The sequence below is a fragment of the Macaca thibetana genome, chromosome 1, assembly GCF_024542745.1.
Source record: "Macaca thibetana thibetana isolate TM-01 chromosome 1, ASM2454274v1, whole genome shotgun sequence".
In the NCBI taxonomy this organism is placed as follows: domain Eukaryota; kingdom Metazoa; phylum Chordata; class Mammalia; order Primates; family Cercopithecidae; genus Macaca; species Macaca thibetana.
This window is the reverse complement of record NC_065578.1, coordinates 73,872,425-73,897,524: the sequence shown is the minus strand read 5'-3', so window position 1 is coordinate 73,897,524 and position 25,100 is coordinate 73,872,425. Positions and strand designations below refer to the sequence as shown.

The window sequence follows — 25,100 nt, the reverse complement described above, 5'->3', positions numbered from 1 at the left end:
AATAAAGAAAATGGTTAAAGAATAAGGGCATGATTAATGGAGTTGAATGTGTGGATAGGTGAAGTAAAATGAAGACTCAGGATTGGACATTGATTTGGTAGTGTGTTGGCTACTGGTGATCATGGCACAAGTTACAGTGCAGCAATTGGGGTGTAAGCTTTCTTGGAGTGGATTTAAAAAATAGTTGGAGAAGAACTAAGGCCAGAGACTATAGAGAAGGTTTAAAAATAATTTTGCTATAAAGAATGGTAATTAGGAGGTAGCCAGGAGGAAGAACGTAAGGGTTCAAGGAAGGCTCTTTATTTTTTAAGATGGGAGATACTATAATATGTTTATATGCTGATACAAAGGATTATTGAATACCTTAGAGAAGAAGAAACGTGAAGTATGACATAAAGGTGGAAATTTCTGGAGCTAAATACTTGGGTAGACTGGAGAAGATGAGATGTAGGGCTCTAGTAGGGGTATAAGCCTTAAGAAGAGGAGAAACATTCTTGTATGGTAACAGGAAGAAAGAAAGAAGGCATACAAGATAGAGATGTAAGTTGCTATTAATAGATGTGCTGGGAACAACTGGAAGCTCTCTGCTGATTGTTTCTATTTCTTAAACAATACATACATTTATCAGCTGAGGATAAGGCTGAGAGAAGAGGGGTTGGGTGTTTCCAGAGAGATAAGAGCGTAAAAGAATCATCCAGAGAATGGAAGATTGAATGGCCTAGGGCAAGATAGTATCAGTGCCCACCTGTACTTAGGGACCACATGAGCTGCCTTCCTATTCCAACTCAGATATGCTATCTCCTTATTTGGGGGCAGGTCATTTAACACAGTTCTGTTTAATTCCCAGGAAAGCTAATAAATATCTGCAATCATCTATGTGCAAATATATTACATTCTTTTGGAGTTGTGGTATAAATCCAAGCTGTAAATTATTAACCCTGAGCACTTTCTATGGAAGTTCAGTACCAAAATCTGACTGACAGCGTTTACTCTCGTTCCACACTCACTAGCCTCTGTATAATTCTTTCTATGATTTCAACACTTGGTCCCCTCTAGATTCTTTCTTCAACCTTTTCAAATAATAACATCAAAATGGTTGCAATATTAAAGAATAAGGCCTATGACTCTCAACCGAAATGCATGGTTCTTACAGAAGAATGGTTTTCAATTGTTTTGTTAACTTCATAACCATTTTTCCAATGAAATCTGTGAATGCCCAAAATAGAACAGTACATTGCCATTGGCTGTCTCCCTGTTGCAGGTCAGGTGAAAGTTGAGTCAGTGGTTTAAATGGGACAAGGTTAGGTGAGTGAGTGTTAGAGCCTTGCTTGTTTGTCCTCTTCCTCACTTGAGACTTTTCTGGTTATTCTAGAGACAATGACACTGCAGAACTCCATGGAGAGTTGAGAACCACCCCAAAGGAGACTGATAGCACTTACTATCTTCTGTAACTTTGGTTTTTTGGTCACACCCATAATGATACTTTTAGTTACATTAAGCAATGCACACTAATTCCTCCAATATATTCAAAATGAAATTAATTTTAATTTATTTTTAAAATGCCAGTCCCTGAAACATTTATGATGAGAAAAAGGAGGACATGGTACAATAAAATAACAGAAAATTATGTTTCTAAAATGATTAGGAATTACCTGTTTAAGGTCCTCAGAAAACAAGAAAAGCTGAGCAGTGGTCACTTCCAAAGTGTAAGGTTCCACAACTGTCCTCATCTCTCAATTATAGGAACTGTTTGAAGAGGCATAGTAATTTTCAATTGCTAGCATGAAACATGGGAAGAAATGCCTAACTATGTAGAATGCAGACGGCTTTGAGCTTTCGTAATCATAATCAACACCTCAAATTATATTCAGAAGTCAAATAGGTAGTCAGTGACGAGGAGAGCAGATGTTGCTCACTTTGTTTGTCCAATTCCCTTCAGCAGATGGGCAATAAAAAGTCTGTGCATGCAGTAGGGAGGCATCAAAGCCTTTACGCAGCCACAACATAAACTAAAAGTAACAGCATATCAGAGGCTCCAAATCAATGGATTTGGTGTTGCAATTGATAAGGGAAGAACAGCTTGAACAGAAGGCAATACTAGTAATCATATACTGTGAAGATTCATGACACCTTTATTCCAAGGAAAGCAATGTGCTAAGCACATCATCATTATAGTCAAGAAATATTTATCGTGCTTAATATGGGTGAGATAAGTATAATCTCGTTATCTCATTTTTTACAGCCTGATAGTTACTTTGAGTGCAAATCCTTTTAGCTTTATTTTATGGGGACATATTGAAAAGTTAAGTGATATAACTCAGTTCTCATATTTGCTTGTTGGAAAAATGTATTAAGATCAATTCCTTTGCTATTTCTATACTGCAGACGGCTGAAATTTTGTGAAATCTTCAGTTTTAGAAATTGCCATTGGATTTGTTCAGGTTGAGGCATTTTTCAGATTTTATATATTATTCCTATTCATCTGGGACTGGCAGGTCTTGACTGCTTGCTGATCCCCTTCATCTACCCACTATAAATTCAGTTCTCTGATAGTTGTGTCACATGGAGAGAGGGCCATGTGAGTAGTTCTAGAGAAAGAAAATGAAGAGACTGATAACTACCAGATACCTTTTTCAGATCATGAATTTTATCCAGGTCTTGCCAGAAACTTCTCCAGATTGTATTAGTGTCAGCTGAGAGAGTGTGACATTTGTCTGTGTAACTAGTCATCTCTCCTAGTTATATCATAACTAGGAACTGGAGGCCTACACCTGTAATAGACCAATATGGTTGTGCTTCAGTATGATGTGATGGAGCCTAGCAGTCTTGAGCTAGAATCCAGCTCCATTACCCACGTACTGGGTGACCTTGAACTGCTAGAGCCTTTTAAGCCGCAGTTTTCTCATTTGTAAAGTGGTGATGATAGTTCTTATTTTATTGGTCTATGAGATAATGAATTCCTTAAGATAATGGATACAGAGTACCCAGAAAAGAGTTTGGCACAGCGAGTGCTCAATAATCTTATCATTATCATAATCATCATTTTTATTAATGTATATATTATTATCATTGGAATTCTTATTTTAATATCAACTTAGATATAAAAAAGCTTTAGAAGACAATTTATTCACATTACTTTTGTTATAATGGATTTAAAAGTTTGAATGTCCTAATGCATTCAGATTATCTGCATGGTTCACCAGATTTGACTTGGAATGACTTCATAACCTCTATAAATTATTGCCATTTTTGAGGAATAAGAACTTATTACTAGTAAAAATCACCAGAAGACTGTCGTACAGACTTCAAAAGGCCATTCTAAAAGCAATAATGACAGTTCTATGAAAATGAGTGTACAAACTCCTGAGTTACTTACCTAAAAGATGCAACAATATTTGACTGTATATATTACTTTAAAAAATCAATCATATTTATTTAGAGCCAGTCTTGTAAGTCTTTTGTTACTGTTGTTGTGTTGTTAAAATACAAGTTATCAGACTGAATGGCATCTTGCTTCTTCTGACCATTTTTATATCAGCTTCTCTATGTTTATAAATCTGCATGTTCTATTATCACATAATTCTCATTTAAAGACTTGAAATATATTTTTATGTATGTAAAATTATATACCCATCTATATTTCTGTATCTATGATACATGTTACTGTTTAGGACCAAAAATATTCTTGAAGGCACAGATTTTAGTTTGAAACTGTAGTTCTTGGTTGATGTTTTATTTTGTTTATTATTGTGGGTAACATTATTAAGAATTTGTTGTGTTTGTTTACAAGATTTTAGTATCAAAAAAGAATAGTTTATTTTTAATTAGCTTTTTAATTGTTTATTTTTATTAGTGTATACTGTAATCAAAATATTTTCGTATCTTTTTTTACTAGTATAAGAGATAAGTGCTTTCAAAAGCTTTGAGGTTCCATTGTGCTGTCTATAAGGGTTAACACACACTTCCTGTTAATATTTTTCATAGGTGCATTATTGCAATGGGCCTTGACAAAAAAACATCTTTGCCAAAATCTAGGAAAGAAAAGAGCACTGAGAAAGGAGAGGACCTGAAGAAGGATGAGGGGAAAATGAGGCAAGAGAGGGAGTATGTGATACCAAAAAGAAATGAGATCAAGGAGAACCAATCCTCTGTCTCAGCCAAATTTTCAGCTCAAGAAATAAAAACAGGGCTCAAAGAAGTTATAACTGCTGTGGAGGAAATGACAAGTAAAGGAAAACCAGGACACGATGTCTGGGAAGACGACCAGGAAAATACTTTAAAATATGGTAATCAACAACACAAGTTTCTTTTCTTGTTGCTGCGGCTGTTTCATTTGTCTTTGAAGTGTGATTATCAAAATTTTCAAAAATACCCATTAAATGTTACCCAGCTGTGGACTTCAGGCAGCTCTGTTACTGTGGGGTATCCCTGACCTCCTTCCTCTGCTGTTTTGTGTGGCGTCCTTTGTCACCTACCTTAGAGGAGGGCAGACCTAACCCCCGAAAGGTTAAAGGTTCTTCCTGCAGAGATGAGGAGGTAGAATAGAGTATATGTCAATATGAATTAGAGACTCTATTGACTTCTGCAGAGACCATTTTGGCCAAATAAAATTTTACCTATTTTAAAAGTTTTTGAATGTACTGTTTTTCATGAAATTGATGAATTTGCTTTGACACCAGGTAGGTACAACCTATATAATTATGTGGTGATAGAGTATTCCATAACTAAAAACAGTTGGCTATAGGCTTAGGGTTGTAGAACCTATCTGTCTGCTGTTTTTCGCTTTCTTCTTTATTCTCTGTTCTCTCCTTCTTCCTCTCTCCTGCCTTCCCCTGCTTCTCTGTCTCCCTCTCTCCATACACATACACCCACCACCCCACCACACACACACGCACACATGCACATTCATATATATACATACACACATACGTATGCAAGCATGTCTCATTTTATTGTGCTCGCTTTATTGCACAAGCTTTGCAAATATAGCACTTTTTATAAATTAAAAGTTTGTGGCAACCCTGCATCAAAGTCTATCAGCATCATTTGTCCAACAGCATGTGCTCACCTCATCCCTGTGTCACATTTTGTCAATATTTCTAACTTTTTCATTATTATGATATCTGTCATGGTGATCTGTGATCGGTGATCTGTGTTGTTACCATTGCAATTGTTTTGGGATGCCATAAGCTATACCCTGTAAGAAAGTGAACTTAATCAATGTTCTGACTGCTCCACTGACCAGTTTTTCTCCAGTGTCTCCCCTCTCCTTAGTCTTCTCTGTTCCCTAACACACAACAGTGTTGAAATTAGGTTAATTAATCATGCTATACAATATACTTTAGATGTTCAAGTGAAAGGAAGAGTCTCATGTCTTTCACGTTAAATCAAAAGAATCGATTAAGCTTAGTGAGGAAGGCATATCAAAAGCCAAGATATGCTAAAAGCTAGGCTACTTGTGTCAAACAGTTAGCCAAGTTGCGAATACAAAAGTAAAGTTCCTGAAGGAAGTTAAGAGTGCTACTTCAAGTGAACATGTGCATGATAAAAAAGAAATCCTTATTGCTGATATATAGAGAATTTTAGTGGTCTTGATAGAAGATCTAACTAGCTACAACATTCTCATAAGCCAAAGACTAAGTCAGAGCAAGGCCCTAACTCTCTGCAATTCTATGAAGGCTGACAGAGGTGAAGAAGCTACAGAAGAGAAGTATGAAGCTAGCAGAGTTTGGTTCATGAGGGTTAAAGAAAGAAGCCATCTCCATAGCATAAAAGTGTGAGGTGAAGTAGCAAGTGCTGATGTAGGAGCTGCTGCAATTTTATCCAGAAGACTAGCTAAGATCATTTATAAATGTAGCTACATTAAACAGTAGGTCTTCAGTGTAGATGAAACAGCCTTACATTGAAAAATATGCCATCTAGGACTTTCATAGCTAGAGAGGAGAAGTCAACACCTGACTTCAAAGCTTCAAAGGATATGCTGACTCTTCTTTTAGCAGCCAGTGCAGCTGGTGAGTTCATGATGAAGCCAATGCTCATTTAGCATTCAAAAAGTCCTAGGGCCCTTAAATGGTATGCTAAATTTTATCTGCTTCTGCTCTATAAATGAAACAAACAAAGCCTGGATGACAGCACATCTACTTACAGCATGATTTGTGGAGTATTTTCAGCCCACTGTTGAGACCTACTGCTCAGGGAAAAAGATTTCTTTCAACATATTACCACTCGTTGACAATGTACCTGGTCACTCAAGAACTTTGATGAAGATGTGTAGTGCGATAATGTTGTTTTCATGCCTGCTAGCACAACATCCATTCTGTTATTATCCTTATGGATCAAGGAGTAATTTCAGATCTTATTCTTTTTTTTTTTTTTTTTTTTTTTTTTTGAGACGGAGTCTCACTCTGTCGCCCAGGCTGGAGTACAGTGGCCGGATCTCAGCTCACTGCAAGCTCCGCCTCCCGGGTATACGTCATTCTCCTGCCTCAGCCTCCCGAGTAGCTGGGACTATAGGCGCCCGCCACCTCGCCCGGCTAGTTTTTTTTTTTTTTTTTTTTTTTTTTTTTGTATTTTTTTTTTTTAGTAGAGATGGGGTTTCACTGTGTTAGCCAGGATGGTCTCGATCTCCTGGCCTCGTGATCCGCCCGTCTCGGCCTCCCAAAGTGCTGGGATTACAGGCTTGAGCCACCGTGCCCGGCCAGATCTTATTCTTTAAATAATATATTTTATAAGGCTATAACTGCCATAGATAGTGATTCCTCTGATGGATCAGAGCAAATTCAGTTGGAACCTTTCTGGAAAGAATTCACAATTCTAGACGCCATTAAGAACATTCATGATTCATGGAAGGAAGTAAAAATATCAACATGAACAGGAGTTTGAAAGAAGGTGATTTTAGCCCTCATGGGTGATTTTGAGGAGCTCAAGACTTTGGTGGAGGGAGTAATTGTAGATGTGGTAGAAATAGCAAGAGAATTAGAAGTGGAGCCTAAGATGAGATTGAATTGTTGCAATCTCATGATAAAACTTGAATAGATAAGGAGTTGCTTCTTAGGGATGAACAGAGAAAGAAGTTTCCTGAGATGGAATTTACTCTTGTTGAAGATGCTGTGAACATTGTTGAAATGACAACAAAGAATTTAGAATATGTATAAAATGTATTAGTTGATAAAGGAGTGGCAGGATGGAGCCCAATTTTGAAAGAGGGTTTACTGTGAGTAAATGCTGTTAAACAACATTGCATGCTACAGATAAATCTTCATGAAAGCAAGAGTCAATAGATGTGGCAAACTTTATTGTTGTCTTATTTTAAGAAATTTCCACAGCCACCCCAGCCTTCAGCAACCACCACCCCGATCTGTCAGGAACCATTAACATCAAGGGAATAACCTCCACCAGCAAAAAGACAATGACCAGCTAAGGCTCAGATGATTGTTAGCATCTTTTATCAACAAAGTTATTTTAGTTAAGGTGTATACATTTTTTTAGATATAATGCTGTTGTATACCCAATAGACTGTAGCATAGTAGGAACATAATTTTGGATGCACTGGGAAACCAAAAAGTTTATGTGACTGTCTTTTTTGCAATGACCTGGAACTCAACCTGCAATAGCCCTGAGGTATACCTGTATATTGAATATATATAGGTATACATTCAGGGGTATAGGTATGCTTGTATATACTTATACATAAAGCAGTAATAACAACAATAATAAAAGTGCCAAGCACTGAGCACTGAACTAGGCACTGTGCACACACAATCTCATTTTATCCTCACCATTCAATATGGTAGGTATTATTATTACTTCAATTTTACAGGCTGGGAAATTGAGGCTTAGATACACAAAAAGAAAGTAGCAGAACAAGAATTTGCACCCAGGTTTGTCTAATTCCAAAGCTCAGTCTTTCAAACACTGTACAACCTTCTATTACAAGTTAGCTTACCCACTACATGGTTGTGGATAGTGTGTCCAAAGTATCAGAAAGGGAGAACTGCCTGTGTGTCCCTCATTCTCAGGAGACAAAGCTTGGTTAGGGGGCACAATAACCATGGGTTGGGGTGACCTGTGGAAGGGCTGGCTTTGGGAAAGGGACAACTTCTAGGTATTTTCCTCCCCACGTCATATTTTTGCTGCCCAAGTGTTTCAGGAATCGAAGACAATAATTACAGGGCTGTTATAGCGCTAGACTTCATGTTGGATTACTACCGAATATAGTGAATCTTTTACAAAAGATTTCACTTAGAACAGTTTTACCAGCTCACCATTCTTCACAATCTCTTCTAGTCTTTGTCCTATCTTGGCATGAGAATTTTAATATATCTGTAGCAATAGTAATCACAGAGGTATTAACAAATAGGATGTGTTTTCATGGGTTTTAACTTTGAAGACATGGTGGTTTATGGAAGTCATGTTCGGTGGAAGCTTTTCATTTTCTTTTTTTTTCTTAAACCAACCTAACTAGTGCTATGAGTGATGTACTTTATACTTATGATACCTATGATAAAGTTTTTCCTGGGGTCTTTCTTCCGGGTTGGCTAGTTAATGGACTTTAAATGTCCATTTCCGTTTTTAAAAACGCAGCGGACTCTGTCTCAAAAAATAAAATAAAAATAAATAAATAAATAAATAAATAAAACGCAGCCACAGCAGCAACGGTTCAGCTCTCTGCATAATAGTCACTGATGAAAGGGCAGCAAGAAGTTTGAATCGAGGCCAGCAAGATTAGGTTGTGGCTAGATTGATGTTGACCTGGTGTTGACTCACGTCCTCATTAGTGGGGATGGTAAACAACAAGCTAATTAAATTCTCTAGAAGAAGGCAAGTGGGATAGGGAGAACAGAAGAAATTATGTAAAAGGTTTTAGAAAGCATGCCACTGTTTTATTCATATCAAAAACGTGAGTAGATGGCACAAAAGTGATGTGCTTTGAGCTATAATGCCAATGGAAGGCTTGTGGTTAATAGAAAGCTAATATTTAAATGTGATGATAGCAGGGATAGAATAAAACCAGGGCAGCCTTGACTTTATATTTGAGAGAAAACACAAAATATGATGCCGGGACTGTTCTTGTGGTTCACTTCATGTTCCTTCACTTATGTGCTGTGCTTCAATTATATAACTGTAATTGTGTCCTAATTGCGGGCACTTGTACTGCCTGATTTTAATCAGGTGCCTCGAATAAAGTGTGTTGCTGTCAAAGGAGTACATATCATTTGTGATTTCTCCTGTTCTAAAATCTACTCCCTTCGCTACGCAATCACAAGGACTATTAGTACTAATCCATAATATTTATTATGCACCTGCTATTCATGGCACTGTGCTAAGCACGTTCCAGGGATTATTGCTCTCAATCCTCACCACAGCGTTGTATTACCCATGTTACAGATGGAGAAACTGAAGCTTAAAGACAAATTGCCCAAGGTCACATAGTTAGTAGGTGTTTTAACTGGGTCTTGGGCACATGAATGCCTGATTCCCAAACCCTCACATTTCACTACTATGTAACACTATGGATGGAATTACAGCAATCCACTCATATTCTCTCTGGCCCTCTGCTTATCTTATGATCAGTAGCAAACACCTGTAGTGTGATATATGTATGTGTATTCTGCAGCTAATCTCACCTTTCTCTTTTGGGAAGTCTTCCTTGAGACCCTAAAATGACTTTCCGCTCTCTTTTCATTCCATTCTGCTTACTTGACACTACTTCACACAATTAATTATATGTCCTATATAAAAATCCATAGCAATCCAGCCCAGTTGTGTTGAAAAACACATTACTGAGGATCACATATTAAAAACTACGATAAAGTGAGTTCAGTGTTTCTTGTGTACCTACATCTTATTCCCTCAATAAAAATTGGAGAGTCCTTCATGGCAGGGAATGTCTTATTGTAGTGTCTTCTATCTTGCAGTTTTATCCTCTTAAACATAGAATATTCTCAAAAAATAGGCTTATTGATTGATAGTTATCAGGGTTATCCTATAACTTGGGAATTATCCTATAACTTGGCCGGTAATACTTGTATCAAAATATTTGCTCGTTTTTATTAGTATTTTCTGTTTGCATCTAGCAATATAAAGCAAATTCTTTATCTTCTTGCTTATTTTACAGTTTTGGTTTACTGATATTCATATTTTGTATTTAAATGTATTAAATCTCTTTTGTGGAAACATTTTTGTGATTATCTAATTTTCTTTGTTACAGGTTTTGATTTCACTTTTCCCCTTCTATCTCCCTCATTCTCTGTATTTACAGAGCTTTCTGCATATGCACAGGGCATACATTTCTAGATTAAGTTTGTTTCACTGGGTGGACAGCTCTCAAGTAAATTACCCGAGAGACCCACCCCTGCACTGACAGAGAAGCCAGAATAGCTAATAACTAAAACACACAACATTGAGAAACCTTTATTTTAATGGTAATTTTTATTTTAAGGATAATTGTTTATTTGCTTAATTGGTTCTGCATGAGATCCTTTTGCTGTCTATCCTTGGCATGTTGTCACTTCAAGATTTTTAGTTTTTCGTGGAAGAAAAGGGGGAACAATTAAATATGAAAGGTGAAAAATTATAACCACGAGGGACAGCTGGAGTTTATCTGATGTGACAATTTCCTTTTCCTGCTACAGATTTTTTGCACCTCTGCAGGGAATAAAGCAAATACGTGACTGTGACAGGAATATTCTATTTTGTATAAATTTTTATCATTGAAATGTAATTATTTCATTTATTGTAGGAATGAAGAATGCATATGATTTCAGTTCTGGCCTACATATAGAATCCTTCATAATGCCTTTTCTTGATGTCCATTTGTTTCTTAAAGAATGTGCTATTCACAGTGTTACTTCTCAGGGCCTTTGGACTTGATTAATTGAATTTTTCCACTTCACTATTCATTAAGTTGATATCCAAATATTTTGAACACTTCTCGTATGAAATATGACCTCACTGGATCTCCAAATTAACTTTCATTATTATAATCCTGTTCTCTTCATTTTTAATTTATTTCTAATTTATTGTTTTATATCAAGTTCTTCTCTTTCCATTTTGGTTATTTTAGATGATGATGTTCATTTGTAAATGAACTTTTATTAGGTTTCAGCCTTGTCATTTGGAGCTTCATTTCTTTTGTGCTCTTGTGTATGTAACTGATTGGAATCTTTGATCATTTGCTGTTAGTTTTCCATGTTCACTAATTGAACGAAAAAGAAGAAGCAAAGAAAGGTTCAGAGAAGAGAGGATAATGGAGTCAAAGTTCTCATTAGAGAGAAATAGGTTAAGATAAGGGGTGCTATTTTCATTCTTATAGTGGAGATTTTCTTTTTTCAGAGTACGAAGAAGATTTTGAAGTAGATGAGGAGAAACAAGGTGAAAAAGCTAATGAAGAAGGACAGGCCGATGTTCAAATGAATGGAATACCACAGTCACCTTTGGATGATAAAAGAGATAATTTAGACCCTGAAAAAGAGAATGAAACCTCATCACAGAAGGCACCAGATGCCCATGACAATGTGAAAGATGAGAATGATGGATGCTCTGAGAGTGAACTGGAAGAGGATAAACAAGGCGAGTTGTTGAGCTTATCATGTAACATAGGCTGTTTACTGAGTGTGTTTACTACTTTTCTTTGTTTTCTATTTAATGAAATAATCCTCTTTTTTTCTCTTGAATATATATATATATATATATATATATATATATATATTTAACTTTTAAATAAGGGGTACATGAGAAGGTTTGTTACACAAATAAACTTATGTCATGGGGGTTCGTCGTACATATTATTTCATCACCTAGGTATTAAACCTAGCACACATTAGTTATTTTTCCTGATCCTTTTTCTCCTCCCATGCTCCACCCTTCAGTAGGCCCCCGTGTTTGTTGTTCCCCACTATGTGTTCATGTGTTCTCATCATTTAGCTCCCACTTTTGAGAGCATGAGGTAATTTGTTACCTTCGTATTTTATTAATGCAGCTTCAAAAATCTAATGAAAGAGACGTAAAACAAATGTGTCTGTAACTATTTTAGAACGTAAAGGAATCTTAAAAAGGACATTTATGACTATAGCCATATCCTATCAGTGTTCCAGTTACGTCGCAAATGTAACAAATTGTTTGGAAGGAAAAAGTTAAAAATTTCCTATTTCCACAGTTCAGTGTATCTTTCCAGTACATAAACTTACATACCAATATTTATGTAATTTTCTACAAATATGTGAACATATAATTCATGTTACTCTTGAAATTTTTTTTTCAGTTTAACTATGCACATATATTAAGTATCCCAAGAAGTCAATACATGTATGGATAACTTATTATTGCTAATAGCAATATGAATGTTTATGGTATGCCAATTTATTGTTTTGTGTACTGATATTTCTGTATCTTTAGGCCATATTTCCTTAAGTATTTGCTTATGTTTAATTTTAGTAAATCCTGGCAGACTGCTTTCTGAAAGGGTCATATAATTCACATTCCTAACAAGAATATAAGAGAAAGCCTGTTTTGTGATACACCCACTCACTGGATTTTATTAATCTTATTTATGTTAATCTTATGGGCAAAAAAATACTAGCTTCTTGTTTTAGTTTTTATTACCCTAACTTCTGGTGGGTTGAGCATCTTTCCTAATATTCATTGTCCATTTATATTTCCTTTTCTGTGAATATATTGCTTGCTTTACCCATTTTTCTATTGGATATTATAGTTATTGGGGGGCTCTTTATTAGGCATAGTTTATCACATGCTATCATGCTTTCATTTAATTTTTTTTTTACTTCATTAATATTTGGTCATTCAGAACTTTTTGATTTTTATTACTCTAATCTATTAATCTTGTTTGTTATTGTTTATCAGTTTCTTTTCTAATTAAAAAGACTTCTCCTAATCCAAAGGTTAGGGACACATTCCCAAATTTTCATCCATTTTCATTATTTAATTTTGATTCAGATACGTAATCCCTATGAAATTTATGAGTTTTTTTAAACAACTTGAGGTAAAGATTCTTTTCAATGCAAGACCATAAAATCCATGTAATAAATAGTACTAAATTTCACTTTTAGCATAAGTTGAATCAATGATTTTCACACATACCTCAGCATTTCAGAAATATAAAAAAGTATAATTTTAATAATAGGTATGATGGGAGAAAGAGAGAAAGCTATATATAAGAAAAGATGTGGAAAACAGCAATCAGTAGACTTTCATGGTAAAAGAAAGAGAAATAAAAAAATCCTAAGTTAGAAAAGAAAATGCAAGAGGAGTAGAGAATGTTGGAGAGGATCGAAACACCAGTGGCAGACTACAGCATAATAAGCAATGTTCTCACTAAATGTTAGGAGTTTGGAAACTCAACAGATGTTCAGAAGATAGATACAGGAGATGAGGCAAAATGTCTGACTCTTTTTTGGTTCCATATGAATTTTAAAATAGGTTTTTCTAGTTCTGTGAAAAATCTCAATGTTAGTTTGATAGCAACAGCATTGAATGTATAAAAAACTGTTTTGGGAAGTATGGCCATTTAAATAATATTGATTCTTCGTATCCATGAGCATGGAATGTTTTTCCATTTGTTTTTGTCATCTTTGATTTCCTTGAGCAGAGTTTTGTGGTTCTCCTTGTAAAGATCTTTCACCTCCCTGGTTGACTGTATTCCTAGGTATTTTATTTTATTTTATTTTTGTGGCAATTGTGAATGGGACTGCATTTTTGATCTGACTCTTGGCTTGAGTGTTGTTGTATAGGAATGTTAGTGATTTTTGCACATTGATTTTGTATCGTAAGACTTTGCTGAAGTTATTTATCAGCCTAAGGGGCTCTTGGTCCAAGACTGTGGGGTTTTCTGGATATAGGGTCATGTTGTCTGCCAAACACGGATAGTTTGACTTCCTCTCTTCCTATTTGGATGCCTTTATTTCTTTCTGTTGCCTGATTGCCCTGGGTAGGGCTTCCAATACTATGTTGAATAGGAATGGTGAGATAAGGCATCCTTGTCTTGTGCTGGTTTTCAAGGGGAATGCTTCCAGCTTGTGCCCAATCAGTATGATGTTGGCTGTGGGTTTGTCATAAATGGCTCTTTTTATTTTGAGTTATGTTCCTTCAATACTTAGCTTATTGACAGTTTCTAACATGAAGGGGTATTGAATTTTATCAAAAACCTTTTCTGCATCTATTAGGATAATCATGTGGGTTTTGTCTTTAATTCCACTTATGTGATGAATCATATTTATTGATTTGCATATGTCAAACCAACATTGCATCCCAGGTATACAGCCTACTTGATCATGGTGAATAAGCTTTTTGGTGTGCTGCTGGATTTGATCTGCCAGTATTTGGTTGAGGATCTTTGCACTGATGTTCATCAAGGATATTGGCCTGAAGTTTCCTTTTTTGATGTTGTGTCTGTGTCAGGTTTTGGTATCAGGATGATGCTGGCCTCAGAGAATGAGTTAGGGAGGAGTCCCTTGTCCTTGAATTTTTTGGAATAGTTTCAGTAGGAATAGTACCAGCTGTTCTTTATACATCTAGTCGAAATCAGTTATAAATCCATCTGGTCCTTGGCTTTTTTGATTGATAGGCTATTACTAACTCGATTTCAGAGCTTATTATTGGTCTTTTCAGGGATTCATTTTCTTTCTGGTTCATTCTTCAGAGGGTGTGTGTCCAGGAATTTATCCATTTCTTCTAGATTTTCTAGTTTATGTGCATAGAGGTGTTCATATAATATCCCCCTCGTAGTTTCTGATTGTGTTTATTTGAATCTTCTTTGTCTTCTTTTTTATTGGTCTAACTAGTGGTCTGTTTTATTAACTAAAAGAAACTAGCTCCAGAATTTGTTGATCTTTTGAATTATCTTTCATGTCTCAATCTCTTTCAATTCAGGCCTGATTTTGATTATCTGTTGTTTTCTGCTAGCTTAGAGATTTGTTTGCTGATGGTTCTCCAGTTCTTTTAGTTATGATGTTAGGTTATTAAACTTGAGATCTTTCTAACTTCTTGATGTGGGCATTTAGTGCTATCAATTTCCCTCTCAGTACTCTCCTTAGCTGTATTCCAGAGATTCTACTATGTTGTGTCTTTATTCTCTACTCAAATGTCATTCTGGGGCAAATTATTCAATTTCCATGTAATTATATGGTTTAGAGTACATTTCTTAGTTTGATTTCTAATTTGATGTGCTGTGGTCTGAGAGATGTTTTTTATGATTTCAGTTCTTTTGCATTTGCTGAGGAATGTTTTACTTCTGATAATGTGATTGATTTTAGAGTATGTGCCATATGGCAATAAGAAGAATGTATATTCTGTTGTTTTGAGGTGGAGAATTCTGTAGTAGTCTACAAGATCCATTTCAACCAGTGCTGAGTTCAGGTCCTGAATATCTTTGTTAATGTTCTATCTCAATGATCTGTGTAATATTGCCAGTGTGGTGTTAAAGTATAAGTGAGAGACTTTAACACCACACTGGCAACATTGCAGTTACCTCCACATTATTGTTATGTGGGAGTCTAGGTCTCTTTAAAGGTCTCTAAGAACTTGCTTTACTTTATGAATCTGGGTGCTCCTGTGTTGGGGGCATACATATTTAGGATAGTTAGATCTTGTTGAATTGAATCCTTTACCATTATGTCATGTCCCTCTTTGTCTTTTTTTTTTTTTTTATCTGTGTTGGTTTAAAGTCTGTTTTGTTTGGAACTAGAATTGGAGCCACTGCTTTTTCTGTTTTCTATTTGCTTGGTAGATTTTTCTCCATCCCTTTATTTTGAGCCTATGTGTGTCACTGCATGTGAGATGGGTCTCTTGAAAACAGCATAGCAATAGGTCTTGGTTCGTTATCTAGCTTGCCATTCTGTGTCTTTTAATTGGGGCATTTAGCTCATTTGCATTCAAGGTTAGTTGACATGTGTGGATTTGATACTGTCATCAGGATGTTAACTGGTTATTATTTTCGCATTGTTTTTACCTCTGAAATTTTTTTGGTATAAAATCACAAAATTATGAATTTGAGAAGTATATTAGGATAATATAAAATAAAAGTAAATTAAGTAATCACAAGAGCAAATATTTAGTTTACAGTTCTACTCTTTTCAAAAAAGAATTCAAGCAATCCTATTCTAAAATTTTATGTACACACATACAAGGCAATAAAATAAAGAACATAAGTTATTAGACAAAAAGAGAAGATAGTTTTGCAAGTGCCAGAGATGGTACTGTGACTAGGCTTGAACTAAAAATTTAATCCCAGGCTTCCTGACAGTCAAGGTAAAGAATAAAGTACAATGGGCAAAATAAGAATGATGTTAATTATCAGTAAATTTTAAAAAAACATTTGCCATTATTTTTATTATGTTGAAAGAACTACTCAAGACCAATGGTCAGGCAATGAAATTTTCTTTTTAAGGTTTTAAACCAGGTCTTTTCTGTAATTTATCTTAATACATATATTTTATGTTTCTTAGATTAAATGTGACTAGTACATAAGCTCTCTTGTCAATTTGAATATTAATATTGGAGTTAGGCTTATAATCCTATATGATCTAGAGAAAGTGAAATATATTTTTGGAAAAGTGATATAATCTAAGTCAATAATTTTGAAGAAACTATCCAAGTGTCTCGAACCTGGAAAAACAGTGAAAATATGTTTGCATATTCATATAACTAGTTCAAAACACAAAGGACTCTTAATTATTTATTTCTTTAGTACTGGTGGGAAATTATCAAGTTGTTGATTTCATAAAGATTCAGTACACTCTTTGGACATCTTGTAATTGGGGGTACATTTTGTCCTGTATAATCATCTTGCTTTCTAGGAATCAAATAGATTTTTCTGAAACAGAATAATTTTTTATGTTCAAACAGAGAAAAAATTAGGCAGTTCTGGGTTCTTCCATGGAAGGAAAGCTTTAATCATTTAGACTTGTAATTATTGAATAACTGACAGCAATAGATAAGCTTTAACATTGAACACTGTTTGCACATAACTAATTGGAATTGTATGTTTGGAAAGGTATCTTATAATTGATAATGCAATAGGTCACATACTAGGCACTTTTTATTAAGACTATTTAAAGTGTTAAACCCTATGCTAAATATTTTATGAGAATTATCTCAGTTACCTCAAACAACCTTAAAATGCAGACAATTTTCTTTTGTCACCATTTTACAAATAAATAAACTTGGAAATGGTGATATTAGGTAATTCCCAAAGTCACACAGTCAGAAAGCAGTGGAATCAAGATGCAAATGCTACCCAACTTTGGAACCTGCATTTTGGAGAAAAAATAATCAAAATCAGAGAATATCCACTTAGCTGAAGTTAAAGCAAATCTCCCCGATAAAAGAGTTGTGTTTCCTTAAAAATATGCATTTTAGATAAATTTATCTTGAGCTCTTCACTTTACCCTAGTCTCTAGCCTTTGTTGTGTTTTTTAAATTTTGTTTTTAAAATGAAGAAAATGGACAGTTTCTATGATCAACTTTTAGCTTTTTCCTCCCTGGATGGACTTCCCTATCTACTTTAAGATGGTTTGCTTAGTTCTAGCACATCTCTCTCTTCTCCCATGACTGTCATCTACATCACCAGTCTTTATTGAGGTCTATAATTTATAAAAACCCATCATTCAGTAGTTTAGTTTTCACTCATTGTTTAGGTATGTTAAATTTTGCCCTCTAATTTATTACACAAGTTAGTAACACAAATTAATTATACTGTAAAAGCTAGGACTGTGTGTACTTCTTATTTCTCACATAGCTGATTTCTTTTTATTTAACTTTCATGTTCAGGCATTCATATGCAGTTTTGTCATATACATAAATTGCATGTCATGGGGGTTTGGTGTACAGATTATTTTGTCACTGAGGTAATAAGCATAGTAGCCAATGGGTAGTTTTTTGATCCTCTCCTCTCACTCTCTACCCTCAAGTAGGCCCCAGCATCTATTGTTCCCTTCTTTGTATCCATATGTATGCAAAGTTTAGCTCCTACTTTAAGTGAGACTATGTAGTATTTGGTTTTCTGTTCCTGTGTTAGCTAACTCAGAATAATGGCCTCCAGCTCCATCCATGTTGCTGCAAAAGGCATGATCTCATGGCTGCATAGTATTCTATGCAATGGAATAGTATGGCTGCATAGTATTTTTTATGGGTCTATAGTATTCCATAGTGTATATGTAACACATTTTTTAAAATCCAGTCTACTGTTGATAGCATTTAGATTTATTCCATGTCTTTGTTCTTATAAATAGTGCTTCAATGGACATGTGTATGTATTTGTCTTTATGGTAGAATAATTTATATTTGTTTGGGCATATACTCAATAATGGCATTTGCTGGATCAAATGGTAACTGTGTTTTAAATTCTTTGCAAAAACACCAGCTGCTTTCCAAAATGGCTGAACTAATTTACATTCCCATCAGCAGTGTATAAGCATCCCTTTTCTCCACGACCTTGCCAGCATCTGTTATTTTTTAATTTTTTAATAATAGTCATTCTGACAGTGTGAGATGGTATCTCATTGTGGTTTTGATTGGCATTTATCTAATGATTAGTGAAGTTAAAAATTTTTTCATATGCTTATTGGTCATGTGCATTTCTCCTTTTTTAAAAAGGAATGTCCTTTGGCCACTTTTTAATGGGGTTATCTTTTTCTTTTAAACTTAAGTTCCTTATTGATTCTCAATATTAGACCTTTGTCAGATGCGTAGTTCACAAATATTGCCTCCTGTTCTGTAGGTTGTCTGTTTAGTCTGTTGATAGTTTCTTTTGATGTGCAGAAACTCTTTAGTTTAATTAGGTTCCATTTGTCATTTTAGTTTATTATTTTTATTTTTTATTTTTTTGAGATGGAGTCTCGCTCTGTGGCCCAGGCTGCAGTGCAGTGATGGGATCTCGGCTCACTGCAAGCTCTGCCTCCCGGGTTCACCCCATTCTCTTGCCTCAGCCTCCCGAGTAGCTGGGACTACAGACACACACCACCACACCCGGCTAATTTTTCTGTATTTTTAGTAGAGATGGGGTTTCACTGTGTTAGCCAGGATAGTCTCCATCTCCTGACCTCATGATCCACCCGCCTTGGCCTCCCAAAGTGCTGGGATTACGGGTGCGAGCCACCATGCCCGGCAATTTTTATTTCAATTGCTTTTGGTATCTTCATCATGAAATCTTTGTCAGGTTTTATGTCCAGAATGGTATTTTCTAGGTTATCTTGTACAGTTTTTATAGTTTTGGGTTTTACTTTTAAGTCTTTAATACATCTTGAGTTGATTTTTATATATGATGTAAGGAAGGGGTTTAGTTTCAATCTTCTGCATATTTCTGACATAGCTGATTTCTTGAAGTATATTTTTAAAATATTAAGCAAGTACTTGAATGCTAACACCAATAATAGTAAGATGCTTTGTTTTGTGCCATGATATCTAGCTACATTTATGCTTTATGGTTATTGGAATTTTCAATGGAAAAATTATATAATTTGCAACATTGTATAGATACAGAATATATAATATTTTAAATAGATATGCAATGAAAACTATAAGAACATATAGCTGGTTCAAGAATATTGGGAAATTTAAGAGCTAAAATTAAATTGGCTAGCTATTTTCTTTTGTTGTTTCATTAATGATATTATTAAGCTACGCTTTTAAAGGGCTCTTTTGCATGCTTAGTGTTTCAAAACAGTGTCATTCTGAAATCAAATCTCATTGCTGATTATGTTTTTTTTTACTCCATTGTCAGACTTTCTTATTTTCCATTCCTTTATTGTGATAACTTGCCTTTGTGTTATTCAAGGCATAAACATGCCTTTTAGTATGTGGAATATCAGCATTAGAGATTTTATCCAGCGAACGAGTAGCATGTATTAAAAATGATAATGACATGATGGATTCCTTGGAATACTCTGTTGAAAAGCCAGACTGCATTTCATTTTCAAAAGTGTGAGAGGCATATGTGACCACTGAATCCCAGACACCAGTACATCCTTTTTATTGACATGATTAAGAATCTTGCTGTTAGTATTTGGATGTATTTCATTTGAACCTGCCTGCACCTGTTCCCAGAGGGCAAACAATTGCCCAGGCTGTCACTCTTGTGACAAGTCGGCCCCATTTGAACTGCCAGCTAACAATTGCGTCGACCCGCCTTGATGAATACACTGTGCTGAGCAGCCCATGAGTGATAGAGTGCTACTGGCTGCAAGCTGACTAAGAGAGGACCCTGGTTTAGGAATGATGTGTGAGACTTCCTATCATTTAAAAAGAACGACAGCTTCCTTTTCTCTGCATTTGTGTTGACAACCCCAGGCACTAATTCACCAGTTGAAAATATATTGTCATAGATGAATGTTATAAGGTTGAGGGGAAAAGTATCATATCGCTGAGAATATACTTTTATGGACAGTTTGGATGATAGTGTCCATGAGTAAGAGGTCAACGGCTACAAAGTTACAGTTAGACAGGAAGAATAAGTTCTAGTATTTTACTACACAGTAGGGTGACTATAGCGAATAACAATGTAATATATATTTCAAGATAGCTGGAAGATTTTGAATGTTATCGCCACAAAGAAACGATGAACACTGAAAGTGATGCATATGTAATTACCCCAATTTGATCATTATACTATGTGTACATGCGTTGAAACATCACACTGTATCTCATAAATATATAAAAGAATTATTTGTCAATGATAAATTTAAAAATTAGTAATGAAAAAAAGCCTAGCTCCTTTTGAGAAAGATTACACAGATTGAGATAAAAGTAGAGATAAAAGGACAGAGAAGAGACTTCCCCCAGGATATGGAAAAAAGAAAGACTTGAAGTAATTTTTTTCTAGGAAGAAAGATAATTTCATTTGTGCTATTTTTCAATCTGTTGAAGAAGTAAACCTTATAAACTTTTGAAGTCTCAGAATCACAATAATATTCTACTTAATTGATTTATGATTTTAATGATCTCACCCTTAATCTTTTGGCTTCAATATGGGTTTGAACAGAAGTATAGGGGTGGAGGCTTCTCCTGTGTTGAAATTCTATGTGCTGTGAGACGCACCCTTGGACTTCAGTGTAATGTGTCTGCTTCTTGGATCAGAGAGGATTATGGGAATATTATAGTTGGCTTCTGATTAAAGACTATAATATGTGTGATTTTTTGTTTGGTCAATCAAACTTAAGTGTTTCTTAATGGTAATAATTCCTCAATCCATAGTCACTTTTCAATTGTCGAAGTAGGAAGGCATAACTTCAGGTGAATACTTAAATGTAGAACCATCCTTTAATTCACACAGAAGTACTTTACTATGAAGTGTTTCTCTACAATTTGAATCTGCCTTGTAGAAAACAAAGGCATTACGTAGACACTCAGTGAACTCTTGTGAATGAAGGGCTGATTGACTAGATCAATAGATGAATGAAAATAATGTATGAAGCATAATGTGACACATGATTTGCTTGTATTATAAATATTTTAATAATTTATTTTAGTGTTTAGAAAGTGAAATTTAAGATAAATATGGAGAACATTTTATTTTGTTTTATTCTCCTCCTACTATACCTGCATTTACCTGTGAATATGTATTCTTACATATACTTATCTCACTGATGATTTGAGACATTTCAACTGATAATAATAACTATCAGTATGAGGGCATATGTTCCCTCTTAAGGCTAAAAATCAGTTACTGTTCATGGCTGGAATCTGATAATTTATACTTTTAGTTTCATTAAGCACAGATTCATCCTACAATATTTATTGAGTATAAAGCACTTATCTAATTATCTATTACTGTACATGAAGATATTGATTGAACTGACATATAATATAAACAGATTTTCATGAACTTGTATCATTAAGACAGAACTATTTATACAACTAATAGTGGGATATATAAATTCATGTGTCATGGCTAGTTTGAAGAAAATAAGAGCAGCACATATGCAGATTTTGCTGTGAACTCTTGGACTAAAGAATAGGAAGGAGAGAATTGGTTGGTATTAGAGTTGAAAAGCTTATTGGATCCACTGGGTTGGGATCCATGGTTATGCCACTGAGATCATTTAAATGTTTAATTTAATTTACTCATTTTAGTTTGTGAACTTAAACTGCAGTTTCTGTATGTGCTTTCAGCTAATAAACCAAAAACAAAGTAGTTAAAATCAGAACACTAATTAAGGAAATGGTGAATTTAAACTGTGGTAAAAGTATGCTGCTTGCTAGCAGGTGAGAAAGTGATTGAAAACTGAGGTCAGGTCTTGTCATTGGTTTAAAACAATTTGGCTACTGATTGCAATAAGAGTGTGGCAATAGTTTCTGAGAGAGTTATCCGCAGTCACTGTTAGAGTGAACCAATATCTTTATGAACATGTGCAGTGGATCTATTGCCCTCATGCGAAAGGAGGTGGATAATTAGTCTCTGTTTTGAGTGTATATTATAGGTAGAAGCAAGGACCAAGGCTTCTGTTTTCTTGTAGAACATTGTCTGGCACATAGGAAGTTCTCAATATATATTTAGTGGACAAATGAATCTATGTAAGTTGGAAGGAAAGTGAAGGACAACTCAGAACCTCAGTTATGAGGAGGGAGAGCAGACTTTATCCTGGATTTGCTGGACTGGTGTTGACTTCGGATGTGTGTGTGGCTGGTGCCCTTGGTCAGGTGTATCAAGCTAGCAATCAGACAGTATAAACAGTGAGGATTGCTGGCATATAAAGCATACACACGCACGCGCACACACACACACACCCCATTTTTGTGAGTGTCCCCACAGTGTTCCATAGTTATTTGTAAACAACTGAATAACATGTATAGTTTCATAAAATAGCATCATGATCAATGTTATAAATAAACTAGGGAAGACTTTGATTGCTACCTTTTGCTTTTGCTTTTGCTTTGTATTCATATTCTGTGCCTCGGAATATTTTAAATGGAGTTTGTGCTCTAGAGTGGTGGACAAAATTAATAATGACCAATAGAGATAAAATGCGAGGACAGACTACACATTTCATGAGTTCTGATTTTTGAAAGAGAACAATTTCCTGTCTGTCAGTCTTGAGTGGTAACAGAGGAAAGTTAGCTAAGAGGAGCAATGGCCGGTCCGTGGCTGTGAGTACTTCCTGTCCCAAAGCCTTTTAGCAAATAGAAGGGTCTTGGTTTTATTGCAGTGTATCGTTACAAAATAAGCATTTACAAAAACTTTCTACTTACTAGCTAATGGACATTGGGTACTATTGAACCTCTTTGGACCCCTCTTTCTGGATCTCAAAATAGAAGATAATTATTATTCCATAGGATTAAGTGAGATGTTTGTAAAGTGCTATTTCATGGTTTGGTTTACAGTAGGTGCATAATCATGATTACTTTTATCTTTATCATGGTAGCTGTGATATCACTCAATATCACAAAAACGAAACTACAAGAGAGAAATTTATTAGAATATACTACATGTATGACATCACAGAGGAAAAAAGACTATAAAGATAATTATTTCATTTGATTAGATTAAATATTTTTCTCGTATAATTTCTACAATTTTGTAAGGAGAACAAGTAGAATTATCCCCATTTTACAGTTAAGAAAACAGAGGCATCACGAGGTCAGGAGATGGAGACCATCCTGACCAACACGGTGAAACCCCGTCTCTACTAAAAAATACAAAAAACTAGCCGGGCGAGGTGGCAGGCGCCTGTAGTCCCAGCTACTCGGGAGGCTGAGGCAGGAGAATGGCGTGAACCCGGGAGGTGGAGCTTGCAGTGAGCGGAGATCCGGCCACTGCATTCCAGCCTGGGTGACAGAGCGAGACTCCGTCTCAAAAAACAAAAAAAAAAAAAGAAAGAAAGAAAAAGGAAAACAGAGGCTTAGATAAGTTAAATAGCATAACCAAAGTAGAAATTATTAAGTAGCTGAGCTGTGACTGGGACACCAGGATTTGTCGTACAGAAGAATATGTCATTTTCTCTCAACCTCGTGCTGTGTCAAACAAGATTTTAATTATAGTGATGCCAAAAAAGAAAGAAAGAAACAATTATCAATGACATGAAAAGGGAAGAAGGGTCTGGAGAGCTCCTGACTGTGGAAAGAGAAAAGTCAAAGATCTTGCTTAGGACATGGAACATGGCACCAAACTTGCTGGCTTCGGCCAAGACCTCAGGCAATGAGTGCAGATCTTTCCTTTGCCAAAACAAGCAAAAGCAGGTTCTTACAGCATCACTACCAGAAGGGAATACACGAACAAATGGAATTGGGTAGGAGGCATAGCTGTTTATCAACATGCTTGCAAGATAATTTTTCCCTCCTAATGACAAAGCGAATTTACATATGTGTTCTGAAAGTTTTTTTTAAATATAAGCATTTGCTTTATCTAAGAGAATAAATAAAATTAGTTTTGAAAATCCTATTCCATAACCCTGAAGCTTTTTTAACTTTTTTATAGGCAAAGTCTTACCCCAGTGTCTGTGTATGTAAATGACAGAAAGAAATGAGAGTGAAACTAAATTATAGCATGAGGTTAGGGAGAAATTTGAAAACTGAAATGAGTTTGTATGGGAGGTCAGGTGCCCTGGCCACTTGGAGGCCATTCATTCTCCTGATCTTTCTTCTCTGAAGGACTGACTCAAACTTGAACCAGAGTATATTTCAGCCCTTTGAAATGAAATAATACAATTAATGGAAGCTACTAAAGAAAGTCAGAGGAGCACTCATTTTAAAAATTATATGACCAACTCTCAGAGCCAAAAGTAGGAGTCATCATTTCCATATTCAGATGGTAGATATATTTTTGGAGTTCCAAACGAGTATAACATTGAGTCCTAGCTAACTATGTAATTAATGAAAGCCATTGGTTAAACTGCTAATAAACCAGAATTGATGTTCTTTTTGAAAGAAGAAACATAAGACTCCGAAGGGAAAGGGGAGTTCAGAGAACCTAAAGTTTCTGAACAGATACAAATAAGATGGGGAAGAACTCTCCTTGATCTGCTACATTTTCTACCAGGGACACGGCATAGCCAGATTTTATAAAATGGAGAATAAAGAATGAGTAGCTAGAGTGTATGATTTATTTGAAAAATAGTGGTCATCTGGTGTTTGTCAAGGTATCAGGAGATAAA

At 35.3% G+C, this 25,100-nt stretch overlaps 1 protein-coding gene across 1 annotated transcript in view; it reads left to right on the top strand.

Moving 5' to 3' along the window:
• Positions 1-25,100, top strand: part of ERICH3 (glutamate rich 3) — a 113,081-nt gene that overhangs the window by 64,123 nt on the left and 23,858 nt on the right. Inside the window, exons 10-11 of the mRNA XM_050767416.1 lie at positions 3,985-4,286; positions 11,335-11,571. Coding sequence (XP_050623373.1) covers positions 3,985-4,286; positions 11,335-11,571 — 539 coding nt within the window. The remainder of the gene's footprint in view (positions 1-3,984; positions 4,287-11,334; positions 11,572-25,100) is intronic.